At 40.6% G+C, this 25574-nt stretch overlaps 1 protein-coding gene across 6 annotated transcripts in view; it reads left to right on the forward strand.

Annotated features, from left to right (window-relative positions):
• mical2b (microtubule associated monooxygenase, calponin and LIM domain containing 2b) overlaps positions 1-24625 on the forward strand; it is a 61109-nt gene extending 36484 nt beyond the window's left edge. Inside the window, exons 14-38 of one of the 6 annotated variants that reach the window (XR_003220870.1) lie at positions 1326-1420; positions 1844-1912; positions 2116-2244; positions 2845-3021; positions 3110-3382; positions 3464-3592; positions 3965-4468; positions 5144-5245; positions 5425-5517; positions 6279-6465; positions 6546-6619; positions 7604-7691; positions 12499-12651; positions 14312-14368; positions 16682-16803; positions 16946-17170; positions 17323-17498; positions 17613-17980; positions 18878-18951; positions 19056-19145; positions 21461-21554; positions 22063-22171; positions 22247-22320; positions 22401-22673; positions 23276-24625. Coding sequence is in view for 5 of the 6 variants with exons in the window: in XM_005449352.3 (XP_005449409.1) it covers positions 1326-1420; positions 1844-1912; positions 2116-2244; positions 2845-3021; positions 3110-3382; positions 3464-3592; positions 3965-4468; positions 5144-5245; positions 5425-5517; positions 6279-6465; positions 6546-6619; positions 7604-7691; positions 12499-12651; positions 14312-14368; positions 16682-16803; positions 16946-17170; positions 17323-17498; positions 17613-17980; positions 18878-18951; positions 19056-19145; positions 21461-21554; positions 22063-22171; positions 22247-22320; positions 22401-22621 (3683 nt within the window). In the remaining variant the exon portion in view is untranslated. Of the gene's footprint in view, positions 1-1325; positions 1421-1843; positions 1913-2115; positions 2245-2844; positions 3022-3109; positions 3383-3463; positions 3593-3964; positions 4469-5143; positions 5246-5424; positions 5518-6278; positions 6466-6545; positions 6620-7603; positions 7692-11014; positions 11293-12498; positions 12652-14311; positions 14369-16681; positions 16804-16945; positions 17171-17322; positions 17499-17612; positions 17981-18877; positions 18952-19055; positions 19146-21460; positions 21555-22062; positions 22172-22246; positions 22321-22400 lie in introns of those variants that run through there. The other 5 variants (XM_005449352.3, XM_005449354.3, XM_025908927.1 and 2 more) reach the window with 5 other exon arrangements.
• Positions 24626-25574: the final 949 nt, after the last annotated feature.

Raw genomic sequence — 25574 nt, forward strand, 5'->3', positions numbered from 1 at the left:
AGGAGTTGTTTCCAGTCCCATGTTTTTATTCTTGGACTCAAAAAAATAGCTTTACATCAAAATAATTCACATTTATCTGAAATTAGGCCATGCTGCTGCCCCTCAGCTTAAATAAAAAAAGTTGTTCCCATTTTTTGACTTTTAAGTGGGTTCTGCAAACAGCAGATTTGAGCAGTAGGTGGGCAGGATTTCTGTATTCATAGCCAACACAGCGAGCCTGAGATGGCCTTATAAAGAATATTGCACTTAGTGGCATCAAACAGAACCAAAAGTAGAAAAAAAATAGTGAGGGAGGTAAACATGTTGAGCAGTGTTAGACTCTAAATGTGAAGCGAGCTCTTTGGTTAATGCTTTGGGCATCAGCTTTGGGGAAAAGACCTTCAGGCAGTTGATAAAAGTTGCTGAATACTGATCTCCGCCCACCTCCCCTATGCTAATGTTACATGGCACTCAAACAATTCCACAATAGCAAAGATGGTGCTTAAAGTGTGACTTCCTGGATTAAAATGGTTTTTAAGCTTTTTTCAAGATGACTGAAGTCAGGAGGGCCAAAGAGTTTTCTGTGCCGTCCTGGCATACAGAGATGTTCAGGCCCCGTGTCTTTAAAAAGAAAAGCCTAAATCATCATCCCTCCACTGCCGTGCTTGACTGTTAGAGTGAGGTGCTTGTGCTGACATGCTGTTTGGTTTTTACCAGACGTGGCGCTGTGCATTAATAGCCAAACATCTCCACTTTGGTCTCGTCTGACCAAAGGACACTGTTCCAGAAGTCTTGTGCTCCCGGCAACCTGTCCAAACAAGTCATGCTTATTTAATGAAACTCTATTTTCATGAACTTAACCTGGAGTTTCTGAGATTTTGTTTTTTGGAGTTTGCGATTTGGGCATTGGGAGTTTTGAGTCCTCGGTGTTACCATGTTCCTTAAACCGTTTTTGACAGTGTTGTTCAGTGTGTTGTCTAATTATGGGAGGGCTGCTGGGGCTGCTGTTTCAGCGGGCTAGTGTGTCTGAATCAATTTATTTTCCCCTAGGTTGTCTGAACCCCAAAAAGTCCCAACAAAGCTGCCCTGAAAACAAGTGATCAGTGATTTTTACTCCGCCTGTCAGTCGTGGTTGTTCATGTAAAGGGAGCTTTTGTGTCCTTCTCTCCCACTGCCTTCTATGTGTCGCACTAGTGCTGCAAACAAATCCACCTCTAAAATGGGAATTTTCCAGGAAGCCATGTGATGACATTGGATTTTAATACTAATTTTACATTTTTTTTTAGTAGAATTTCCTGAAAAGATTAGATAACTTGTATGTAAACTGTATTGTGCTTATTTTCCAGTTTCCAGAGAAGGAGATGAAAATGGTGAAGATTATCAATCTAAAACCAACCACAAGGCGCTAAACCTGCCTCAGCCCAGAAAGAGGATTCCCAGGGTAATGAGAAATACTGATTCCTGTATTTTGCTGCTTTTTGTGTGATATTGATTTGATCTGAACGTTTAGGAGTCTGCTGCCCAACAGTATACTATTCAGTCATAGAAATGAGATTGGAGATCAGCTCACATTAAATGTCAAAGTAGTGTTTGTAATGTGTGTGTTATCTAACCATGAATCTTAGCTGTTAGTCTGCATAGGATTTATGAGTGCTGGAGGAAAAAGGCGTAAAGGGTTATTAACATGGCGCATCTGTTGTGATAAATAGGTTTGCTTTGTGTTTAATACTCTGCAGGTTTGCAAGTGCAACAGCCTTTTATTTTGAAATTTCCCACACATTTGTCACTTTTAAAGACGATTTTTTTTAACGGATGAAAGTGAGATGCACTTTGTAGATGTTTATTGTGTCGTCTGATGCTGCAGGATGACAAGAAACTGGAGGAAGATTCTGATAACAAGAAACGGCGAAAGGGCAACCACTACCTCACAGAGGTAGGTTCTTCTGCGAAATGGCAGCTTTATTTTTCCAAGCAATGTGAGCAATGGTTTGTGATTCACTTTTTGCTTTTCAAATTGATCTTTCTCTTTCTCCTGTGTGTGTGTGTGTGTGTGTGTGTGTGTGTGTGTGTGTGTGTGTGTGTGTGTGTGTGTGTGTGTGTGTGTGTGTGTGTGTGTGTGTGTGTGCATGATGCCAGTTGTCCTGTCACAGTGCTCCCCCTGCTGGTGAGGATGGGGAACAACGGGAGAACAAAGTCCGCTCCATGGCAACTCAGCTGCTGGCCAAATTTGAGGAGAACTCCTCAACAGTAAAGGCACGAACAAAGGTGAGAGTTTGTCATGAAAAGGAGCTGCTTTGGTATTTATTTCCTCATCGTCCCTTCGCTTTAACTTCCTCTGCTGTCTGAGCAGTTGGTGTCACCTGTGGGGTTTCTGCCTTTCTGATTATGTAAAAGGTCTTAAAGCTTGTTAATTTACTTGGGATTTGCCTGCATCGGATGTGTTGCAGAACAGTCGGCCGTCGTTGTATCCGTCTGTAATGTTTTAGCTTTGACGGAGAACATGATGCAGTTTTAAACTGGTTAAAGACTGCTGTTTGCAGGTTTATTTGATGGCATACCAGAAGGAAAAGGGTGTGTTTCAATAATCCTGTCTTATGGTAAAGGTGGTATATTGATATTATGAGACTTCCTTTCTCATGATGGAGCATTTACATCATAATCTTTGTCAGTCTGACAAATTGATTTTTTGCTTTTATTTTGGAGAATTGATTTTATGCCTGTATCTTCCTCATGCATTTATTTTTACTTTCTGTCCTCATATCACAAACTGGCTTCTTTGCAAAGTAACCCTTTTATGCTCTGCACACCCTTGTCTCACCCTGTCCTTTCCTTTTTATTTTCCTTTCCACACCTCTGTCTGATCAGGACCCATCAGATCCATCCTTTTCTCCTGCTCAGTCTCCTCCCACTTCCCCACTTCCTTCATCAGATGAGGAGGATGAGGAGGATGGGGAAGTGGAGAGAGAAAATCCCCGTTTTGCAAAGCCCAAAGATGACACTCCTCCTTCTCCTAGTCTGCTTCCCACTCACCCCAAGTGGCAGGTATGCTTGCCTCTGAGCGCCTCTGAACTTCTTCCATTATGTCATGAAGAGTCTGTGCATAATCCATTTCCTCTTGCCTTTGACCCAGCCTTCCATCTACCTGCAGTTGCTTGAGAATCCCACTACTTTCTTCTCCTCCCCTGAATTCTCTCACACTCGGAGCGCCTGCAGTCGCTCTCCATCGCCCCCACGCTCAAAGAGTCCGTTAAGTCCTCCTCGCTCACTGAGCCCTGACACTCCTGAACATTACTACCCAGAACGCACCTCTCCAGACCTCTCGACCATTCGTCTTTCTCCCTCTACCCAGTCTGCTCTGGGTGCTGGGCAGTCCTCTGAGAGATCAGGGGGGGTTATGCGGCAGGTGAATTTCATACCAGTTCTTTACAGTATTTATTTATTTTGAATCCATTCCAACTTTGACCGCCACCTGCTGTTCCTTTAGAGTAAAGACCAGAGACTGTCTGCTAGAGACTTTTCCAGGAGGAGTATAAAAGAGAGAGCTGTCCTCCTCTCCTCCATGTTTCCAGGCTCGAGCAGATCACCCTCAGCAGCTCCTCTTTGTCTACCACAGGTTGTGTATTATACACACTATTGGCATGAAAATGTTCATTCTTTAATCATTTTACTGGCGCATGTTCATGATGGCTTTGAAAAATTCTACATTGGGACTAATGAATGTTTGAGATGTACGGCTGGCTGCTTTTCTGCTCTTTAATTGGTTGTCTGACAAAATGACATCATCTGAGACAGTTTGCAGTTTTGTTTTTGACAAAAAATCCTGCAAAACAACAGCTTTCAGCATAATTCCCAGCAGTGATTCTAAGATGGTAAACGTTACACCGCTCCTCTTCACTTTAGAGTTTGATAACCTTTAATTATCTTGTTTCTGCGCTTTCATCCTTTTATTCTACTCAGCCTAATATTTCTGACTCCTCTTCTTTAGGTGGAATCATCCATTTCCTCTCCTCCTTCCTTGTCAACACCTCCCCTTCTTCTGTCTATACCTAAGAGCTCCACCATCTACCCTGTGGTCCACCCTGTCCCAGACCCCACAGCCCAGGCTGGTTTCTCCTCTGTCCCACTTTGCACCCCTGGACACAAGGACAAGACACACACTCCCTCTTCCACTCCCTCACCTTCCACTGACTCTGAAAAAACACAGGAAATCTGTTCACTTCATCCTGATTCCTCTGCACCCAACAGCGAAACATCTGCTGCTCTTTCCTTTCCTTGCTTTGGGAGCACGAAGAGCTCCTCTCCGCTCTCGGACGCTGGCTGTGAACATGAACAAAGCGCCTCGTCTGACCTCGAAGCATCTCTGCTGCACGAGCAGAGTTATGAGAAGATGCGTGAGAGTTCAGAGAACGATCTGGAAAATGAGCAGGAGAAGGTTCACAAAACTGTGACAGTTGATGATAGTAGCGTATCTGAAAATAATCACACGAAGGTAACAGATACATTGTGCACGTCGATGGCCTGCATGAAGACCGCTTGATAGTCGGTACTGCTTATCTAACAAAATATAAATGTAGTGCTGCCTGAGCTGCATGCGCTTTAAACCTTCTGCAAAGTAACTCATTTCTGTTCCTGCATGACTTTCTGTTGTTGTATTAACTTGTGTATGTCATAGAAGAACACTAACAGCTCTAAGATACTTCAGCATTCAGTATACAGCAATAAATTTCTTTATTTATGTTAATGAAAATTAAAATTCACAATATTCTTTTGCAAAAATTAAAGTCTCCTCTTTTTTTTTTTTTCTTTATTGTGAACCTACAAATATTATTTTTGGAAGTCTAATTCATAACAAACTAATTATACTAGCTATCTCCCCAATGGGTAAAAAAAATTGAAAAAATTTCATGAGAATGTAAAAAATATTCTGTTAAAATTCAAGTGCTTTGTTACAGTTATTAACCTTAAACCTGCTTATTAAGTAAAAATGTTGCTTTCAAATTAATTTATTTAAAAAAGCTTGTTTCATAAACTGACTTTAAGACCAGGAACTACAACCTCCCATGCTTGTCGTTTTTCCTCTTGTATTCACATTCGCATGTGTTCAATAACACATTTATTCTTTATGAAATGAAACAAGCTGTTGCTCATTCTGCTGCTCGTTTAGCACTCAGACAGGTCTGGTTCCGAGAACCTCAGGAGAATTGCTCCAAAGTCACTCGCTCGCTCCATAAGTTGTCCAACTGGGGCTCCTCGTTACAGCAAAGAGGTACCACGCAGTGCCTCAGTCTGAATACAGTGTGATACTGTTTAATACAAATGATCCATTTTCAGTTTTTTCCTTCTGCCCTCTTGATAATTCCTGCTGATTTCCAATCTTTCCTTTTTCTTTTTTCCCCCTTCTCATCTTTTTGTCCTCCCGTCCTCTTCACCTGTGATAAATGTTAGCGTACAGTTGGAAAGGTATCATCAGCCATAGATGCTAAAGCTCAGATACTGGCCATCCTCTATGAGACAGACCACAGGCCCAGTGCTCCACCGGTAAGATGCATGTGGATCTAGCCCCGGGTCTCTTTTGTCTGTGTTGCCGGGGTTCATTTAAAACTGCAGCTTGCGTTCAATTGAACAGTGTTTCATCACAGCAAACACAGCTCCAGCTACTAATATTCATAAACTGATGGGAAATGTATCTGCCATAATCAGGGGTGTGAGATGCATTTTGGGTGATGTAGGCAGGATGTCCTCTCTGGTTCTGGTGCAGGAGTTTGAACCTTTATGACAACTAAACGAATAATAAAATGTTAAATTGGTGAAGTTCTCTTTAACAGCATCTTTTATAACTAACAAGAAATGACTGTACTTGCTTCCCTGCTTTGACACATTCAGGCCTGGAGCAGGTCTAAACCTCCATGAATCTTCTGCTGTTCTTACAGTCCTGTAATATCGCCTCAGAATAAGTATCCAGACTGTTCCAGTGAACTGGAAGTGGTTGTTTTATTTTTTATTCTTGTTATTTACTCTTGCAGAAAATTATACTTTGTGTCCCTAAAGAGTTTCATATACTGCTTCAGCAACTTTACAGCTCTGAAGAGCAACACTTTCTGTGATTGTGACCAGCTTTGCAGCTTTGACAGTTTCCTTATGCTGCAATCTGGCTGTTTGCTCCTGATATACGTGTGTTTTTGTTTGGGTTTTTTCTTTTCTTCCCCTCCTCCGGTGTCTCTTGGAAGAAAACGGTCCTAAAAGCTTGTCTGAAAGATTCTTTCAAAAATCTAACCCTATGCTGGCCTTCTTCCTCTCAGTGTGTGGTGCGTAAGGACTTCCCTCCCGGGTTGGGCGGCAGCGACATCTGCCACTTCTGCTCCAAGCGGGTGTATGTGATGGAGAGACTCAGCGCCGAGGGCTACTTCTTCCACCGAGAGTGTTTCCGCTGCGACGCCTGCAACTGCACCCTCCGCCTGGGAGGACACACATTTGACTCACAGGAGGGTACGTTGCATTTGCTGGACTTGCCTTTAAAACCTGTAAGAGACATCACTTCAAAAGATTTTTTTCTGCTTTCTTTACAGCAAAATTCTACTGCAAGCTGCATTATGCACAGCGGCTGTACAGCAATAACCCAGGAAGAGTTAGAAGGAGAATGGTAAGGAACCCAACACCCAACATTTATTACAAAGTAAATGTTAATTACACAGTGTAATATCCATATGTAATATCACTGTTCAGTTCTATTAGCTAGCTTTTAGAAAAGATCTTGTTTTATGGCACAAAGGAAATGTTTCATGTTAACCTGTTTTATAAGGAGCTTGGAAAGAAAGGCGTCTGGACTTCAAGTTTCCTTGAAGAAGTTTCACCTCTCATCCGAGAAGTTCTAAGAGCAATGGAGAGTCCCACATTTTAAACTCTATGGGGGTGTCCCCAAGAGGGACATGGACCCTCTATTGATACTCTACCTAATCACATGAGCCAAGGTGTGAAAACATGTGTGGGTCACAATCAGCCAAGGTTTCAGATGAACCCATTGTGAAGCCTATCATGTGATTTACTGAGGTCAGATTGCCCAGGATGTGAGTTGGCGTTAAGGCGTCTGGGAAGGGATCTCGAACCTGGATTATAGATGGCAGACACTTGGTGTCGTAAGCCACCACCCCTGTTCAAAGGTGGTCATTCACAGTGGACATAGATGGCTTCTTTCACTTCTTTCACACTTTCCTCTAAAGAGGATGCTAATGTTCACATTTTGGACATTTGGATATTTTAGGTAGAGGATCAATAGGGGGTCCATGACCCTCTTGGGGACATTCCCATAGGGCTTAAAATCTGGGACTCTCCAATTACTCTTAGAACTGAAGAAGCTTCTTCAAGGAAACTTACAGAAGTCCACACTTTTAATTATACATAAGGATGTCAGCATGAAACAATGAATCTAAAGCTAATAACATCTATTTATAGTTTAAAGATCAATCATTAAAGGGGTTTAATGAGCATCAGTGTGAAACAGTAGTTTTAGTGGAGTAAACTTGTGTGGTTTTCTAAATCTTCTTGTTGAAAAATTCCCTGTTGTTGTTGTTTTTAGAAGAGTGTGTTGTGTTTCTGAGTTCTTTCTCTGTGTGTTGTTTGTGTACAGGAACCCCAAAGCCGTGTCGCACCCTCGTCCATGGACGGCGGGAGCTACACCACCGCCACCACGGGCAACACCCAGCTGCAACCCCCAGGTACCCTGGTTTCCTTGCTTAGGCGAGGCTTGAGCCTGCCGAGGCGTGCTAGCCGGGCTGTGTGTGTGTTGCCTCAACAGCTGTTGGGAAGTGTGTGTGAGTCTTTCTCAGCTGTGGGGTCGCACGTAAGGAGCTACTCGCATGACTATGTGTTGCTGTTTGAGCTGCTGAGCCTGGGCTGTCCTCTGCTCTACATGATGCATGAGGTGTTGGGACAGATCTACCAGGAGCCCCAGATGGCCCAGCAGCATCTCGTCGGCCACCAGCTCACTTAGGAGGGAGAGGGGGGTCATGGAGCCAGGAGGCCAGATAGGAGCCCAGACGGATTTTTTTTTTTTTCTTTTGCATTTCCAAAGAAAGCATCAAATGTGCAATGCTTTCCATCATTTCATTTCATTTTAGTGTTATGTTTTTGAAGCCATCAGTAATTTATGAACCAGGATACCATGTTGTGCGCTCTACCCTGGTTCTTTTGGTACATGCTTGTTGACCATCAGGCTCTCCTGGTGTTGTAACCTTCTCTGACTCACGTGGGTTTGTTCCAGGCAGATTTTTACCCACTGGGCTGTCACAGAAATGTCCAACCCAGACCACAAGACACTCTATACAAGAATCTGATTAGTTAATATATCGTCAGTATTATAGTAGTTGCATTAGTGACCTGGAACACACCCTCTGCTTCAATCTTTTTAAGCCATCGGGACTGAGTGTTGGTTTTTCTCCGTGGACTAAACCAGTAATCGTGGTGTCTGCACTCTGCCTGCTGCCCCGTAACTCTGCAACACCAAAGTGTGCAATAGTAATGCCAAACTTTTCTTCTTCTTTTTTTTTTTTTAATAAACACATTTTTCAGGAAGTGCTTTTCATTTTGTATATCTTTTTTTTTTTTTTTTTTTTTTAAGTATCTCAAAGTATTTCACTTTGTGTATTTTCTTAAAGGTAATTCACCGACATCCCTTTATTTATTCAGGGTTCATTATTTATTGTGTTGTTGTTATTTTCTGTTAAAAATCATTTTAAAAATATGGATGGAAATCAAATTATTTAAAAAAAAAAAAAAAAAAAAAAAAACTGAACAGCAAATTGAAGAATTTAATCATTTACATTTTTCTCTCTTTGGGTGACGATTCATCTAATTCTTTACTTCTGTTTGCTAATTGTCACGAGAGCACACACTCTGTGTTTTTTGCAGTATTTTCTTGCATTAGGTTAAATTAACTCAAAAGTACATATTACTTTTTCTTAAAAATAAAACAAGAACAAAAAAATATATAATGATCATTTCAGACTGTTGTTTTTTGTTTTGTTTTTTTTGGCCCTGTTGGCCAAAGTCATTGAATCCAAACCAACTGAAGTTCTTGACTCAGTGAAAATGTTCACTTTGTTCTGTTTTTAGCTTTGCAACAATGTAGCACTTTTATTTTGTGAAATGTGAGCCTTATTTGTTATATTCTGTTTTGTTAATGATACCTAAGGTGTATTCAGTTCTTTATATCTTAATGTGAGAATTTCAGTGCTGATTGTACCATTTCCTGTAATTCTCGCTATATTGTGCATTTTTTCCATCTTTCCATTCCTTCTCCTTTATCTTATCCATTTCCTTTTTTCTCCCCCTCCCAAATTCATTTCCTCTGTCTCATTCACTTCATTTTGTTCAGTCCATTCAAGTTTCCAATGCTGCACCCTCTGATTGGCTGATTCCTGGGAAGGTGACGATTGGCTGGCTTTGGCCATAAGAGCTTGTCGTGTTGCTTTTGCATTGGCTGCTTTCGTAGCTCCATACCGTCTCTGCGTAACCCAGAGTAACCAGCACAAACCAGCATAAACCACACGTATCGCATGTTGATAAAGGTGTTATGTGCAGCTTTGTGGTATGTTAAATACTATATTAAATATTATGCAATGAACCGTATCATGCAAACAACTCCGTTACAAGAATACTAACATGAAATAATGAAGCTGCCATTATCTTCAGGTTTTTGGTATTTAAACTGTGCATCAAACTGAAATTAGCTTTTCTTTTTAGCCATGCTAGCGGCGTGGCCCGTGCATAGACTGTATATAAAAGATGTAGCTTGCAAAGTGAAACAAATGTGAAACGGTAATAAACCAGTATAAATTCGAATGACCAGCAGGGGGTCAATCTTCTAGTTGCAAAAATAAGTCCAGCTGTATAGAAATATGGAAAATGGTCCTCCGCTCCGTTGATCGATGCCCTCGTAAATACTTTCCTGATATATTTCTTTTTTTTGGTCTTTGTCACCAGTTTCAAATCTCACTAAAGACGTTTGATCATTTTGCATATTTTAGTGTCCAGAACCAGCAGGCTGTGCAGTGCCACCCTCTGCTTGTGAACTCTGGTTTTAAAAAGGTGCTAAAAATTTTCAGTTTGAGGCTTTATAAAAAAATGCTTCCATCTTTTATATACAGTCTATGGATCTAGGGATCGTTTTATTGGCTTGACGTCAGCTGACCTACAACTTTTGGAGGGATTCACTTCACAGAGCCTACAGATGAAATAAGCAAACTCAATGTACCCTTCTATTGACCAATATAAATACGAGAGTTAAACCAATGGTGGATTTTTGTGTCCGATGTTTGGTCCCTATTAAATGTACTGGGCCATTGTTCAACTTTCTACCACTGTACATCACAAACGAGGCAGAAACTTCACCAAAACATGGCGATTGACTCTCTGCTCAGCCGTGGTGCTCCTCTGCTACATGTGCTGCAGAAAGTGTTGAGTTATTTCAAACGGTGCAGAGAGAGCAGATCACTGTGTGACAATACCAAAGCTTTCATATGATAACTCAGCATAACAGACACCAGTATTGATGGAACTTCAGGATTAATGGCGGATATTGGCCGACTGTATCAGTTACTGTAATAGGTTTGACCCAGGCTCCTGCCTGCTCTTTGAAATTAAAGTATTTAAACTTTAAATTAGATATTTCTATGTATCCAATCTTTTTATTTTTTAATGCTTTAATTGGATTTGTTCACCTAAGGGAAGAGACAAATAAAGGTTAATGGTGCAGGTCCACTATTTTTAAAAACCCTGGATTAAACTTCATAATCTTATGGTATTGATTAACAGATGCACATGTAGCACCTTTCTTAGCCAGTTTGCGCAGGCTAACCCTCGTAATGCTCATGTTGTGCTCTGCTTGTCCCGCACTCCTCTAACACCAAGCATTGACGTGAATGCCTCTGGATTGATTTGTTCTCTCTAGTACAGCAGCAGCCTCCCTTCTTCTTAGGCCCGTTTGACGGTAACACGTGTCCACATGTCTGTGGTCTGTCTGTGGTTCCCTCTGTTTCAGAAGGAAGCCTCCCCCCCTCAGAGCCCCTCTCCAGGTCCCTCTCATGCACCTCCTAGTCTTTGCTCAGGAGTGAAGCAGCCCAGTAGCAGCTTTGTTTTTTTTTTGCACACTGCCACAGACCTTTTGGTGGCTGTACTGTCTGTATTATGCAGTTATGTTTATTATCTCAACGCAGCCTTCCAGCCTTATTTTTTTCCACATTGAGAATTCCTGTAAAAATGCTTAATTTATGATATTTATAAGCTGTAAATATATTTCAAAATAAATCAGTTTGATTGCATAAATTACTCGCGTCATCATTTATTGTAATTGGTCAAGTTTCGCTATACAGTTGGACCGGGGTTGTCTCATAATTAAGTGTTTAAATTTAAAAAAAAACCAAACAACTTTTATAGGAAATTTATTTTTTCTTTTATGCTAACCTAACATCACCCACACAAGTCATGTTCACAATCACAGCTTTTGTTAACCATTAACTTGTGCTTTTTGAGAAGGTGACAAAAAATGCTGGCTATTAATAAAAATAATTGTAAAGGCAAACTAGGAAAAACAGGCTTCATGCAAAAGCTTGCATATAATTGAAAAAGTTCAAGACCTAAACAGAATTGAAGTGAATCTTCTGTTAGCTTCCTCATGGGTTCTACTAGCGGGTCTTCTCTGTCCTTTCCTTCAAATTTGACATCTCTGAATCCTCCTGTGTAGCTTTAAAGGGTTGTTTTTTTTTTTTTTTTTATTATTTCACTTCCGCTTGATCCCAAACCTTTGAAGTAAATTTTTGGATGGATAACCGGTGCTACCAGTGTTAAAATATATTAAAAAAAAAAATACCTGGAGGCCCATTTAGACCTGTGGTTATACCGACATCTTTTCATTTCTTTGCTGTTACCAAGTGGAATCCCCTTCTGTACAATGTTGACTTCATTACTCTGTGAGTACTCATGAATATGTGATGCCTGTATGGAAATGAAGGTTTTTCTGTGAAGTTGCAATTCAGTCAGACCACTCACCTTTACCTTTTACTTCTTACAGCAGCACCGTGTAGTTAGTCATTCAAGCTTCGAGCTCAACAGTCCACGTAGATTTTTTTTTGCATGTAGAAATTGGTGAGAGATGGGAAAATGCAGCTTAAACAAACCAGTCGTGTGTGTGAAGCAGCACGTTTCTGGTTGTCTGACTGAACTAGTCTCACTCTGTGTGTTTAAACAGCTTCTGTGACCCTAAGAAGCCAAATTATGGTTCAGATTCAATTCTTGAATTTAAGAGTAGTTCTGTTTAATTTTGCAATGCTTAATTAGCACCTAGGATCTTTACTTTGAGATGCAGGACTAGTAATTCAGTTCTTGTAACTGTCAACTTTTTGTGCTGAAATTCTTAAGTCTGTTTTTAAGACCACAAGCATGAAACGCGCTGTTTAATAACACTGTACCACTGATTAGTTTAACACGAACTTGAATGTAATGGCTGCACACTGTTGTTACTTGCAGACGAGGCCTCCAGTTCGCTCTCTGAACCGCTTGATAAAACAGTTCCCGACGATGTGGATGTGGCAGTGGAAGCTCACGATGCTTCCTGTTTAGTAAAACCCAAAACGCAAGATACCGCCGCAGCCAAAGGTCAAAGCCAGGACTCTTCCAAAGGTCAGTGCGATTTTCTTTTTTGAAGATGTGAGGATGGTAGACTGGAGAAAAACAACGATTTCCAGCTGCTCGGATGGCTTTTTAGTCTCCAAGGTTTATGTTTGTTGTTTCATTCATAGCATGATATTCCCTGAGGGAGAATCTCAAACTGACTGAACTCTAACTCGTGACTTTACTGTTTGTGTTGGAGACCCTCCTCCGGTTATGTGTGGGAGACAGGGGTGTGACTGATTATTATAGTTTTTGTCCCACACTACTGCAACAGTCTGTCCACATCAGAGGTGGAAAAGTACAGACAGACATACTGTGAGTAGAAGTACTTGATACTAGTGTTAAAGCACTGGTTCAACTTTGTTGCTCAAGTAAAAGTGAAAAAGGACACAGGAACTGGACTTTCTGCTTTTTTAATATAATACAATATAAAATTATTACATGAGAGTACAGACGCTCTTTGTGGATTTGCACAACTGAATTCAACAAGATGTAAGCAGATGTTTCAGCTCTGTTCCATTTTATTGTCTTTACACCAGACATTAAGTTGTTATACCGACTGAGTTCAGTGAATGAATCCAAGCATCATCAGCTTAAATGTAAATGAATCTGTGCTACACTTGATTTAATCCAACACTCTGACCATAAGCACTGCAGCCACTGTGCACCAGTCCAACACAGGGCTAGTACTGGGAACTCACCACAGTCCTGCAAACTAAGCTGGTTATCCTGCACAAAACTTCCCAGAATTTTCACGCGACATTTGAATAACATAAAGTTGGTGTGCTTAGTTTGTTTCGCAGGACATTTCACAATATGAAAAAACATAATTTATCAAAACACATCATATACAGATCCAACATGTGATTAAAAAGGATGACATTATGTGCAGTCTTTAAATCTGCAGCTCATCAAGTGTCACTTAGCAGTCTGTACCTTTTTAAATATAACCTCTCTTCTCTGGTCTACATATATTTCTGCACATGAACATTGCAAACTCTTAAAGCTGAGGTTCTTAGTATTCGCAAAGTATCTCCTCTTATCCGGTAAGAGATTCTAAAGCAGAATACGGAACATCTCAATTTCACTATTCTTAAATAGGACAAGTAACACCTGTAACATGAGATGTGCTTGAGATATCACTCAAATCCATTTATTACCACTTCTAATGGATATTTTTCCACCTGTTTAAGAAGCTCTTTGTTAAAATAAAGAAAAGAAGGAAAATGTGTTTCCTTTACAGCAAACCAAAGGCTTGCAGGAATGCATGAAAGAGCTCTTCCCAGCTTTTTAGAAACTCGTTGCTGGCTTCAAATTTCAAATATCACTTATTTTACAAATGGTATGTCATATATTACCTTTGTGTTATTTTCAGTGAAATATGCCTTTAAATTAGTTTCACATTGTTGCATTCTGTTTGCATTTACATTTCACACCACAGTCCAACTTTTTCAAAAATGATGTCACACATTATTATTAAAGTTTTCTTACCTTGTGAGATGAGCTCTTTCATGTGACCCACACCTGATCTGTTCCACACCAAATTCTTACCTGACAGCATTCCCCACATTCACTTAATCAGCCTTCATTTAATTTTTTCTGTGTTTAATTCATTTCTGCTTAATGTTAACCTTTGCAACTTACTGAAATTTTTTCATTTGTTTTGCAGATCACTGTCACCCCAAACACAAACACAACAACAGATGGAAGCGGAAGATTCGAGCAAGTGAGTAGCTCAGATTTTCACTCTGGTCTTGCCTCTCCCATCATCACCGATCTTCCTGTTGTTGTTGTCGTTGTCACCGATGTCATCATTTCAATGAGAACCGAAACCTTGTGTCTTGTCTGACAGCTATTAATAGTTTGGTTGTGAGACTTTATTTAGTTTATTGGTTCTTTTTATAGTGCAGGCTGTTTCACTCTACAATATCTGTGCACAAATAACATGATGTGACAAACCAAATGTTAGTGGGGAAAGCGCCCAGCAACAGTTACTGTAGGCTTGTGGTTTTCATGTAATTGATAAACTGTCATCCAATGTATTCAACACTAGAGGTCACCGTTTCCCAACTTTGTAGCATTCTGGGAGCTGTTTGTTGTTTTCTGCAGAGTGATTTAATTCCTGTGACGTGTTGGACAGTGTTCCTCCTCCTGACTGCAGCCATGACTGACACATCCTCAGAAAACAAATAGTTTTCCTTCTTTATGTGTCAGGTTGATAATTTTGTTTTGTGGCTGCTTACAGTTCATACATATCATATATATAATTTTGGCATTATTCAATCTGCCACCTGTTTCAAGGTGGTTTGGCTCACACTGCTGTTGAAGAGTACACACCTACACTTGTACTCATTAATCTGTCATTAGTTAGCTAACCCTAAGATACAGGTTTCTAAAAATAACTTGCAGCAGGTATTTTCATTTGTCACATTTACGAAAAGGTCTTAACAGAAACAAGGTGCTTACTTTGTGTTAAATCTCTTAAATCAATCTTTCAATTGAATTGTGATATCTTAGCATTCTTATTAATACTTTTGTCAGAAACTGGACTTTTAAAATTTAAAACTAACTGGTTTCAAATTACTGACTGGCTGTGAGTTGGACAAAGCTAAATATTACTCTATTCCCTTCAATTCAATTTTATTAATATAGCACCAAATCAAGACAGCAGTCATCTAAGGTGCTTTATACTGTAAGGTAAAGACCACAACAATCAGATGACCCCCTGTGAGCAAGCCCTTGGTGACAGTGGGGGGAAGAAACCTCCCTTTTAACAGGAAGAAACCTCTGGCAGAACCAGCTTCAGGGAGGGGCGGCCATCTGGCGCAACCGGTTGTGGCTGAGCGAGGAAAGCAAGATAAGAGACACTGTGGAAGAGAGCCAGAGATTAATAATAACTAAAGATTAAATGTAGATTGGCATGTAAACACATAGTGAGTGAAGAAGAAACACTCAGTGCATCATGGGAATTCCCCAGCAGTCCGGAACTATTGCAGCATAACTAAGGGAGGATTCAGAGTCACCTGGTCCAGCCCTAACTATATGCTTTGTCAAAAAAGAAAGATTAAAGGCTAATCTTACAAGTAGAGAGGGCGTTTGTCTCCCGAATCCAAACTGGGAGCTGGTTCCACAGAAGAGGGGCCTGAAAGCTGAAGGCTTTGCCTCCCATTCTACTTTTAAAAATTTAGGAACCACAAGTAAGCCAACAGTCTTATCAACCCAATAGAGCACAGTCTGAGAGCAAAGTGCTCTATTGGGGTGATATGGTACTATGAGGTCTTTAAGATAAGTTGGGGTCTGATTATTCAAGATCTTTTCCAAGGACTGCCCTTAGAAAAGATACTGAACCCCAAACTGCACCTCATGTGTCCTTCAGTGTGTGAGCGACTATGATTAAAGCATTGTGTAAATGCAGGTCAATTTATCATGTCGTACTGACTGCACAGATTGAATGAAAATTGCGCTTTGAACCAGGTTTTTGCTGCATGACTGAACCGGTACCAGCCACTCTTTAAGAGGCGTACTGTATTTAGTGCACCGTGGAAATCTTTGCAGTGGAATCCCATAGGCTGCCCATACGTTTGCATACATTTTAGATAAAACGGCCAAAACATCAGCCACTTTGGATTAGCGCAGTACCTCAGATCTGCTTAGTGTTGACGCTAACAGTGGCTTTATTTCAGAGCTGCCACCAGTTCATGCTGCATCTGGTGTCCTTCCTTTCTTTAATTCTGGATAATGTAAAGTTGGTGTTAAAATTCATACAACTTGCATTAAGCTGTAAGAACCCTGTTGAATTGTGACAGTCACTTCAGTGGCATCATTCACATTTTAAAGATGTAAGAAGTAATGTGAAGCTGAAGTTTTGATGTCTGATGTGTGTTTTCCATTTGCATGCTGAATCTAAAAGAAAAAAAGACAGTGTTTTGTGCCTGTATTATATTCAGGTAAATTAATAGTTGCTGGGTAACAGAAAAATGGTCGCAGTATTTGCATATTTTTTGTTGTAAAGTGTTCCCTGTTGTGTCTCTTTATGTAGCCTTCCCTCTGCTTTTCATCAAGCGCTATCCCAAAAGCTCACAGCTGGACAAAGACGGACCTGATACTGTCCCTGAAGCCGACTCTGACTATGAGGAGATCACTTCAGCAGAAAAACAACCTGTATGTTATGACTAATTTAAATTCACTGGATACAGAACGGCCTTGTTTTTAAGGAATCTTATAACTAAGAGCAAGGGTGTCTGTGTAATTCATTGACGTTGCGCAGTGTGAACAAAAAGACTATTTTCTGCTCTTCTTTCAGCACTCGGACAGCAGTTCCAAAACATCAGTGGATACCCTGAATCCTCCAGAGGTAAATGAGACGAGTGAGGAGCGCTCGGCCGTCTGCAGAACATCTACGCCAAGGAAACGCTTGGCCCTGTCCTTTTCTGCCAAAGAGAAGCTTCTGAACTGGGACGTAGAGGTCAACCCAGAGGAAACTCCCGTTAACACAACCACCGAAAATGCACCACAACATAAGGACCAGGTGGAGACTTGATCTGTTTATTAACCTGAGAGAAGAATGAGCCTGGATATGAAAGATGGTTTTCTCATCTTTTCCTTCTACGATATATAGAATGGCTCAAGGACAGTGATGTGAGAGATATGAGGAATTAATCCCACATTATGTTTTATCAGGTACACGCAGAGGCAGAACTAGATGAGCCTCGGAGAAACTCGATCCAGAGCGGGGAGGCATCCCCGAGCCAAACCTCAGCTTCATCCCCCTCAGCCTTTCAGGCTATAGCCAACGCCTTCAGGAGGACATTTAGCGGGACCAATCAACTCAGCAGCTCCAACACTGCAGTCATAATGTATAAAATACTTGGCTCATAGTTTGCTGTTATATAAACCAAGCTGTCCTCTCTACTGCTCTCTATGGACTTCAAGTCAGATTAAATTCTGATACTTTTCCTCTGCTTTCACAGGAGACCTAAACACGACGGTCCCCGCAAACGGAGGCCCATGTCCGAAGGAGCGTTTAGCTTTAGCTCACGCTTCAGTGCCATAGCTCCAGAGTCATCCCGAGAGGACCAGGCCAGCATGCGTGAAGCTCATTGGGCAGATCCATGGGGGGCGGGGCAGGACCTGCCTTCCCTGTTGCAGCAGGTGTCCTTAAAGGGCCGTAAAGACTCTGGAGAGGTGTTCGCTGATGACATTGGCCCATTTGCACGCAAAAGGGTCAACTTGTTCTCTTCCTTGAGGCTGAGGAAGAGGGAATTGTCTGGGAGTGAAGGGAAAGACCAGGGGGTTCAAAAGGAAATCACAAACATCCTCTCCAACCTCAGAAACAAAGGTTAGTGTAGGGACTCCGAAGCTTGTTTGTAGCAGTGCTTTAAATCTTCAGGATTTTTTGCCCTTAGCTTCAATATTAGGATGTGATCCAATTTACAAGTTCCATACTTTAACTCAGGTCAGTGGGCAGCTGCAACTGCAATAATGTCTGATGGTCAGACAACCTAACAAAACCCTCCAGACAGAATCAAAGGACCTCGTTTTACTAAATGTGTGTTTTTGAGGTTTAAAGGGGATCTATTCTCCTCATTTTTAGGTCTCTGATTTTTCTACTGGGTGTAATAAAAGTAGCTTTGCATGATTTGCACACCCTAGCCCTTGGTGTAGCCCATCTGGTCATCCACTGTGTGAAATGAGCCTTTAGCACCTTTTCCTTTAATACCACCCTCCATTTAGGCTAGCTTTCTTGTAATTGGCTGCCCCTCATAGACAGAAGGCTCAAACAGCAGGTGGGTGGGGTTTACTGCCCACACTCAGAGCTGTGTGCCTGAGATGACCATGTTAAGCTCCTCTGCTCTGTGTTGTACAGCTCCAGCAATAGAAAAAGCCATCTGAAATTGAGGGTTTCGAGCAATCTCAAGCCTCCTTATTTAAAAGTCTTGCAATGTTTAATTTGAGTATCCACTGCTGAAAAGAAGGAAGAGGTTTTTGCCCCCCTTTATTGCTTATTTGTTCCATGCTTGTATGCTTGTTGTGTGTTTGGAGTGCAGGTTTCTGAACACCTAGAAGAATTTTGCATCCGTGGGATTATCATAGTAGAAAACCTTAAATGCATTCTTTTCATGTGGACTTTTAAAGTTTATCTATATAATGCAAAAAGGCTCTTTTCTTGCAAATCTAAAATGCTAAGACTTTCTAATTATCCTCACTTTTTAACTTTTCACTCTTATATATCCAGCATCCAGTCAGCAGAATTTGGAGGAGCCCTCCTCAAGTGATGAGGAAAATGAAAACCTGGCATCCAGTCAGAAGGTTTGTACATGAGACAGCACATTCCAATTATTCCCGCGTGTACTGTTTTGTTTTGTTTTTTCCATGTGTACATTTTGTGAAATGTTCCACGCTTCCTGTCCCAGCTACATTCAGAGAAACTGAGGAGGAAGCAGGAAAAGACAGTGGCCCAACAGGCTAAACGAGAACAGCTAAAGAGGCTTCACAGAGCTCAGGTATCGTAATTTCCTTTTAAATTCAGTCTGTGATTAATAGAGAGATTTGTGCTGGAAAGCTGTGCATTGGTCTGACCTGACAGAAATGTAAAAACCCCTAACGGGTGTCTGACTGAAGAGCTTTTTGCTACCAGTCATAGTTATACATTTTACATTTACCTGATGCTTTTAAAGTACAAAGGTTTGCTGCTTGCTCGAAAAGATCCAGTGTTTGCATCTGAGAGTATGTCCACACTGATGACACTGAATATCTAGCAGTTATGGCTGTTTCGCTTTCTTTGGCTTTAACAGAGAGGTGTTATTATGTTTCAACTTTCTGCTGTAGTCAAAAGCTCATTTATGTCTATGAGCACATTTATATCTTTAGTGCTGTGCGAAAATGTTGAGCCACCCCTCGTTTCTTATTAATTTTATAATAAGAAAAGTGGGTGCATTGATTTTAGTTAAACATGTGAAAACATACAAAGAAATATAAAGTCTAAAACTGATTTTGTGCAGTTCTGTTGAGCTTGATAATCAATATTTGGTATGACTGCCTTTATTCATCAACACTGTCTTAACTCTCTTTGGCAGCTTTCTTGTATTTTCTGTAGTCTTCGTTCGATAGTCCTAGTTCCATTTTCTGTCCAGATGATTCAGACCTCACTGTTAGAACTGCTTGAATAGTTCAGTTCAGTTTTATTTCAAACGTGTACATTCACCATCATTTCGTGATATCATTCCATTCTTTAGTTTGAAAAGGAGTAGACAGAAGTGTACACTTATTTGGCCCTACCCCCACAAATTTTTCATCTCATTCATTTAGTTTTCTTTTAGTCTTAAATTAAACAAACAATGAAACAAAAGCGAAACAAAACAAAAATCATCACAATATAGTTTCTTTCATATAATAAAAGACAGAATATGTAAATTGTCATGCTGAAAAACAAAGCTGTTGCTAATCAGGTGTTTTCAGATGGCATTGCACGGTGAATCAAAATTTGATGGCACTTTTCTGCATTCACAATCCAATCAGTTGTGACAAAATCCCCATCAATCCAACCATGAGCAGAAATAATTAGAACTCTCTTTCAACCAGTTTTCAGGTGGTTGGGTGTGGTATTTATTAGAATTTTCTCATTTCACATATGACCCCAGCTGGTTCTTGGTCCATAAAGAATGAAAAGGAATAAAACAGGGCAGACTATGGAAAAAAGCTTTGACTAGTAACAAATGGAGCCGCTCTAAAGGAATTTAATAATGATGCTATTTGAGTATTTAAATATTTGCATCTGATTATATAAAAGGACACAGGCATGAAAAAATTGAAAAAAAAAATCAATATTACATATGTTAATAAGGTAGTGGGCCACCATGTGACACCAGATGTCAATGTTTCCTGGCAGTGATTCTTCACGTCTCCTGAACTCCACCACGTGGATAAATACCCTTCTTCCCAAAGATATTCCTGTGTGTGTTTGATAGTGGTTTGTAGCTTGGCTCCACCAGTGTGTGAATGTGACAGTGAATGAATAGTGGAATTGTAAAGCGCTTTGAGTGTCTAGAAAAGCGCTATATAAATGCAATCCATTATTATTATTATTATTATTATTATTATTATTATCATCAAAGTGGTGAAGACTGCTGTCAAACATGTCCCCCCAAACATCATTTCCATTCTCCATCAAACCTTTCAGGGAGTCTGTTTGCCCTATGGATGAGGGCATCATCACCCGGGAAGAGGCTACTCCCACCATGACAGAAATGTTTCATCAAAGAATAAAAATGACCAGCTTAATGTTTATTTGCAGTGACCTTTCACAAACAGAAGCACTCCTCGCTGTAGGAGTCGGTGCTTCAGGTTTTTCCTTCAGTTTGTTATCCTTGTTTATTTCCCAAAGAATGTCACAATATTCCTTTCACTGCAGACGGTCCCTGCTGATATGCGTCTGAGATTTCTTCCATAACCCCATTACAAGGATGGTAAATGGAACATTGTTTGCAGTGCTCACAGAATTGAAAAATTGCATTTAAAAAAAAAAAAAAGAAAAGAACGCCAGCAAAATCTCTTACTCCAAATGATTCATGTAAGTGTTTTTCTACTGTAGAAATAGGGCCTTTAAACTTGTTCATTACAAGTTCTCAGAATTACCCAGAATAACAAGGACACTTCAGAGAAAGAAGGGCTAATTTTATTTGTGAACACCACAAATCAATTTAGATCCTTTGTATGGAGGTGAAAGCAGAAATTTCAAAGAACGATTTCTCTGTTGATTAATCTCCTTTGATCACATCTAACTACATGTGTCATACGGCGACATTGTTGCATTGCACAGGTGATCCAGAGACAGTTGGAGGAAGTCGGAGAAAAGCAGAGGGACCTGGAGGAGAGAGGAGTGGCCATAGAAAAGATCATAAGAGGAGAAACAGGTACATTCAGACCAGTGCCTTGCAAACCTGAGTCTCAGCATTGCATAGCTGCTTTTATTTGACAGAAGTCTGTACCATAACACCTTGATTCACTCTACTATACAGCTCAATGGAATTCCACAGTGAAAGCTTCATTCTTTTTTTTTTCCCCTTCTCATTCTGTTTAATTGCACTGCCCATACTTCTCAGACCATTTAGAGAAAAGCACTGCCTTGTAATCCTGGTCTGGTTAAAAGCCTCTACATACGGTTAATGGCTGTGCTCACAATAGACACTAGGGACTTTATTGTTGCTTCATCTTTCTACAATACAGGCTTCTGTTTGTGTTCCAGTGAATAGTATATGACCCTGTGACATGATGTGTATGTGATTGAAGTTTTTTTTTTTTTTTTTTTCTTGCAGTGGTTTTTAAATAATTGATATAAATTCTGAAATGTCTTTCTTCTTTTTTAATCCCTATCAAACCTCTTTTTTCCTTCCTACATCGTTCCCTCTTTCACTTTTACAGAATCTCCTCAGACGGACAACAGTGACGAGGCCCAGCTGTATCAGTCCTGGTTTAAGCTCGTCCTAGAGAAGAACAGATTGGCACGCTATGAGTCTGAACTCATGATCTTGTAAGTGAATCCATTATGAATGCAGTTCCCTTTTCTCACATGTAGAGGTCTCACTATTTTCTCCTCTGCGTTCAGCGCTCAGGAGCTGGAGCTGGAGGACACACAGAGTCGGCTGCAGCAGGATCTACGACGCAGAATGGCAGTAGAGGGTACGGCCTTGAGCACACAGTGCTGCAGTCTGATATAATATAGCATGCTCTTATTTCTGTCTTCCTGCTACTCTTTTTAGATACAAAGAAGAGTGCCTCAGAGCTGCAGGAGGAACAGGTGATCCTCGCAGAGATCATGAGAACAGTGGAGAAACGAGACATGTTGGTCTCTATTCTGGAGGAGCAGAGGCTCAAGGAGAGGGCTGAGGACAGGGACCTCGAGAGCCTTGTGCTTTCCAAGGGCTATGAGTTCCACTGGGCCCGCATGGATGATAGCTGGGGCCAAGAGAAGCAGGAGTGATGGCTGAAAACCGAGGATCTCACTCTGAAGAGGATGATTAGAAGGAAAACAGGTTCCCACAATAGTTTGCTTGTGGCTTTTTTTTCCCCAAAGCTATAAGTCTGGAAAATGTGGACAGAATCTTGAAACACTGATGAAGGTTGTAAGACTTCATAGTGTTAGAAAGAATGGAAATTGACCCTTAGATAATGGCTTCCTGTATAGCCATGAGGGTTAATAACTTTTCTGCCAACTTTTCTCAACACTCAGAAGTGTAACTGCAATGTCCCATGCTGATACTGACCTGAAACTTGATTTATGATATGCTTAACCACCTCTGATAATGTGAGCCACTGCCTTGAATGCCTGCACTCATCATAAACCAAACTGCCTTATGTGTGGCTGCTAGCCATAAGAGTGGACTTGTTGCGACAGATTGGTTATTACTGTAACACTGTATCTTCACTGGATAGCACATGGAAGGAGTCAAAAGTTTTTCTGGAGACTCTTGCACAGCATGAATTGTTATAAAACCAGAAAAATGCTTTAAGTATTTCACTATGAGTCACTTTATGTGCTGCCTCGTTTGTGACTGTAAACTCTTGTGCATATTTTAAATTTTTTCACTTTTCGTTGGATCACTGTCAAATCAAGTATATTTGTATGTATGCTCAGGCACTAATTGACACCAGAGAAATGGAATCCTCTGCCACGGAGCTGCTGCACAGACTGAAACCACAGATGATCTAGGGGAGCCATTCCACTTCCTATTTGTCCCATTGTACAGTTGGCTGGAGTTCAGCTGAAGAAGCAGCAAACAGCAGTAGCAAGACAGTCCACAGTGAATGGTAAAAGCATAGACTGTATATAAAAATGGATGGGGCCCCTTACTCCTCATGTTGAAGTCTCAAAATCAGCATTTTGGTACCACTATGTAAATTTTTGGAACCAAAAATGATCGTGAACATGTTTGGAGTGGGAATTTATTAGCCTAATATTGTCAGACTTGAAGCTAATTAGTGCTAAGTAACAGACAAATACAATGGTTGAATTTCACTCACCAAAACTGAAGCACCGACTTCTTGGACAGACTATACCACCCTGCAAGCGAGGCACCGACAGCACAAACACTGTGGAGGTCCAGTTCTGAGACCTAAAGTAAAGGAGGTAAAGCCCAGCAAACACAGATGGGCGGCAGCTTCCTGTGTTGGGACACCTGGCAATGCAAACAGCTGCAACCCTATCTCTAGTATTAAATTAAAGAAACTTCTATGAAGACCAAAACAGGAGGCTGTAAACATATATTTTTGTTTTTTTATTGCTGTAAAAATGTACATTTTAACATGGGATTCACTTGTTGTGTGTTGAAGAAGACTACTGGTATCAGGAAACTGCTGCTAGAAACTGGCTGCTGTTGCTCGCTTCATCTGTGAAATTCAAATGTCAGTGCTGTAATGTTGCTTATTGTCCCCAAGTGTTACATAGAGGTAATTTATTACAATTTGAAATCGAGACTATTCTAAAAACTTACACACTTCTTGATCCCCTTTATCACAAGCATAAAGAAAATGTCAAGAGGAAAAATCTTCACTCCACAAAAAGTACATTTTTGGTCTAAAGTTTCACTCATTCTGGACTATCTTTGAACCACCGTGTAGAAAACTGGAAGTCCAGACAGTGGGAGTTCTCATGTACTTTGAAGTTCTTTGTTGAAACTTGCAGATATCTCCGGCCTTCCTCCGGTAAGGCATACCACTAGCTGTGACATCCTGAAAGCAGCGTGCCCAAAGTGGATTCATCATTTTGTTTTAGTTTAACTGTGAATCTGTCTGCAATTCACTGTAAAGGGCTGTGAGTCAAAATGCCATCAAAATGTCGTCTCATGAAAAGATGAATATGTGTTTACATGAGTTTTAATGCTGATGCAAACTGCCATACTATTCTCTCGGTCCTCTGGCTTTAAATGTTATTTTGTTTATAATACAAATGAATGCAAATTAAATAATATCTGAATAAGTTTGGTTTTCTTTATCAAAAACTTTCATGTTTTATTTTTATGCTGCTTTGAGTGTTTTAAATGAAAAAGAATCTTAAATAAAAATGAATTTAGTATTTTCAATCCTGTTTTCTCCGTTGATTGTAACAGCAACATATTTCTTAATGCTTAACAACATAAAGACCAATATAAACAGTCTTAAAAAGCTGTTGGGCTTCAGTTGTCTTTGGCATTGATGCTACAACTTTCTGAAATGCTGTTGTGGTTTTACAGACACATGAGCACTAACCACATGATGTTAACTTGTCTGCCATTTTGGACGTGACGATGTAGGATCAAGTGATTAAGGCCCCAGCCACACAGGCTTAGAGACTGGTCCCCAACCATCTGCCAACCATTGGTCATGAGGGAAAAATTAGTATTCCCCTACCTGTTTTGAGTGGTTGCTGGAGCTTGATGGCAGTTGCTGGGAAAATAATTGCTGAAGCCCCAGTCACAGAGGCTTACAGACCCTCTGGAAGCCACTTTTTATTATTGAAAAACATACTCATGATTGGTGTGGGTGCTAGCATATTGCTGTGGCTGTGCTTTGAATGGAAATGGTCTACAAACACTGGCCAGCTACTTTCCAAGCTGTAGCGAAACTATAAAAAGTGCAACACAAATAGTCTTGAAACACACTGGTTGCACTGCTGAGACTTTTATTTTCAAGGTCAACCACGTCCCCTCAATTTAAGTTTTCTTGTTAGCATTTAGTAAAAACTATGGGCAATGGTGGTTTTTGGTGCAGCAACCTCCAGGAACCACTGTCAGCCAGTAAGAGAATACACAGGATCCAGTGGTTGTACCCCATCCAGTATAGCGGACTACTCTTAAACAAAGTGGACTTGACATCGCTAAGAAACTTTAATTGGAGGCTTGAACAAAAGAATAAAGTGAGTGGAATAAAAAGATTTTAAAAAATGGGGGTGGGGGAGG

The sequence above is a fragment of the Oreochromis niloticus genome, linkage group LG7 (assembly GCF_001858045.2).
Source record: "Oreochromis niloticus isolate F11D_XX linkage group LG7, O_niloticus_UMD_NMBU, whole genome shotgun sequence".
NCBI classification, from domain to species: domain Eukaryota; kingdom Metazoa; phylum Chordata; class Actinopteri; order Cichliformes; family Cichlidae; genus Oreochromis; species Oreochromis niloticus.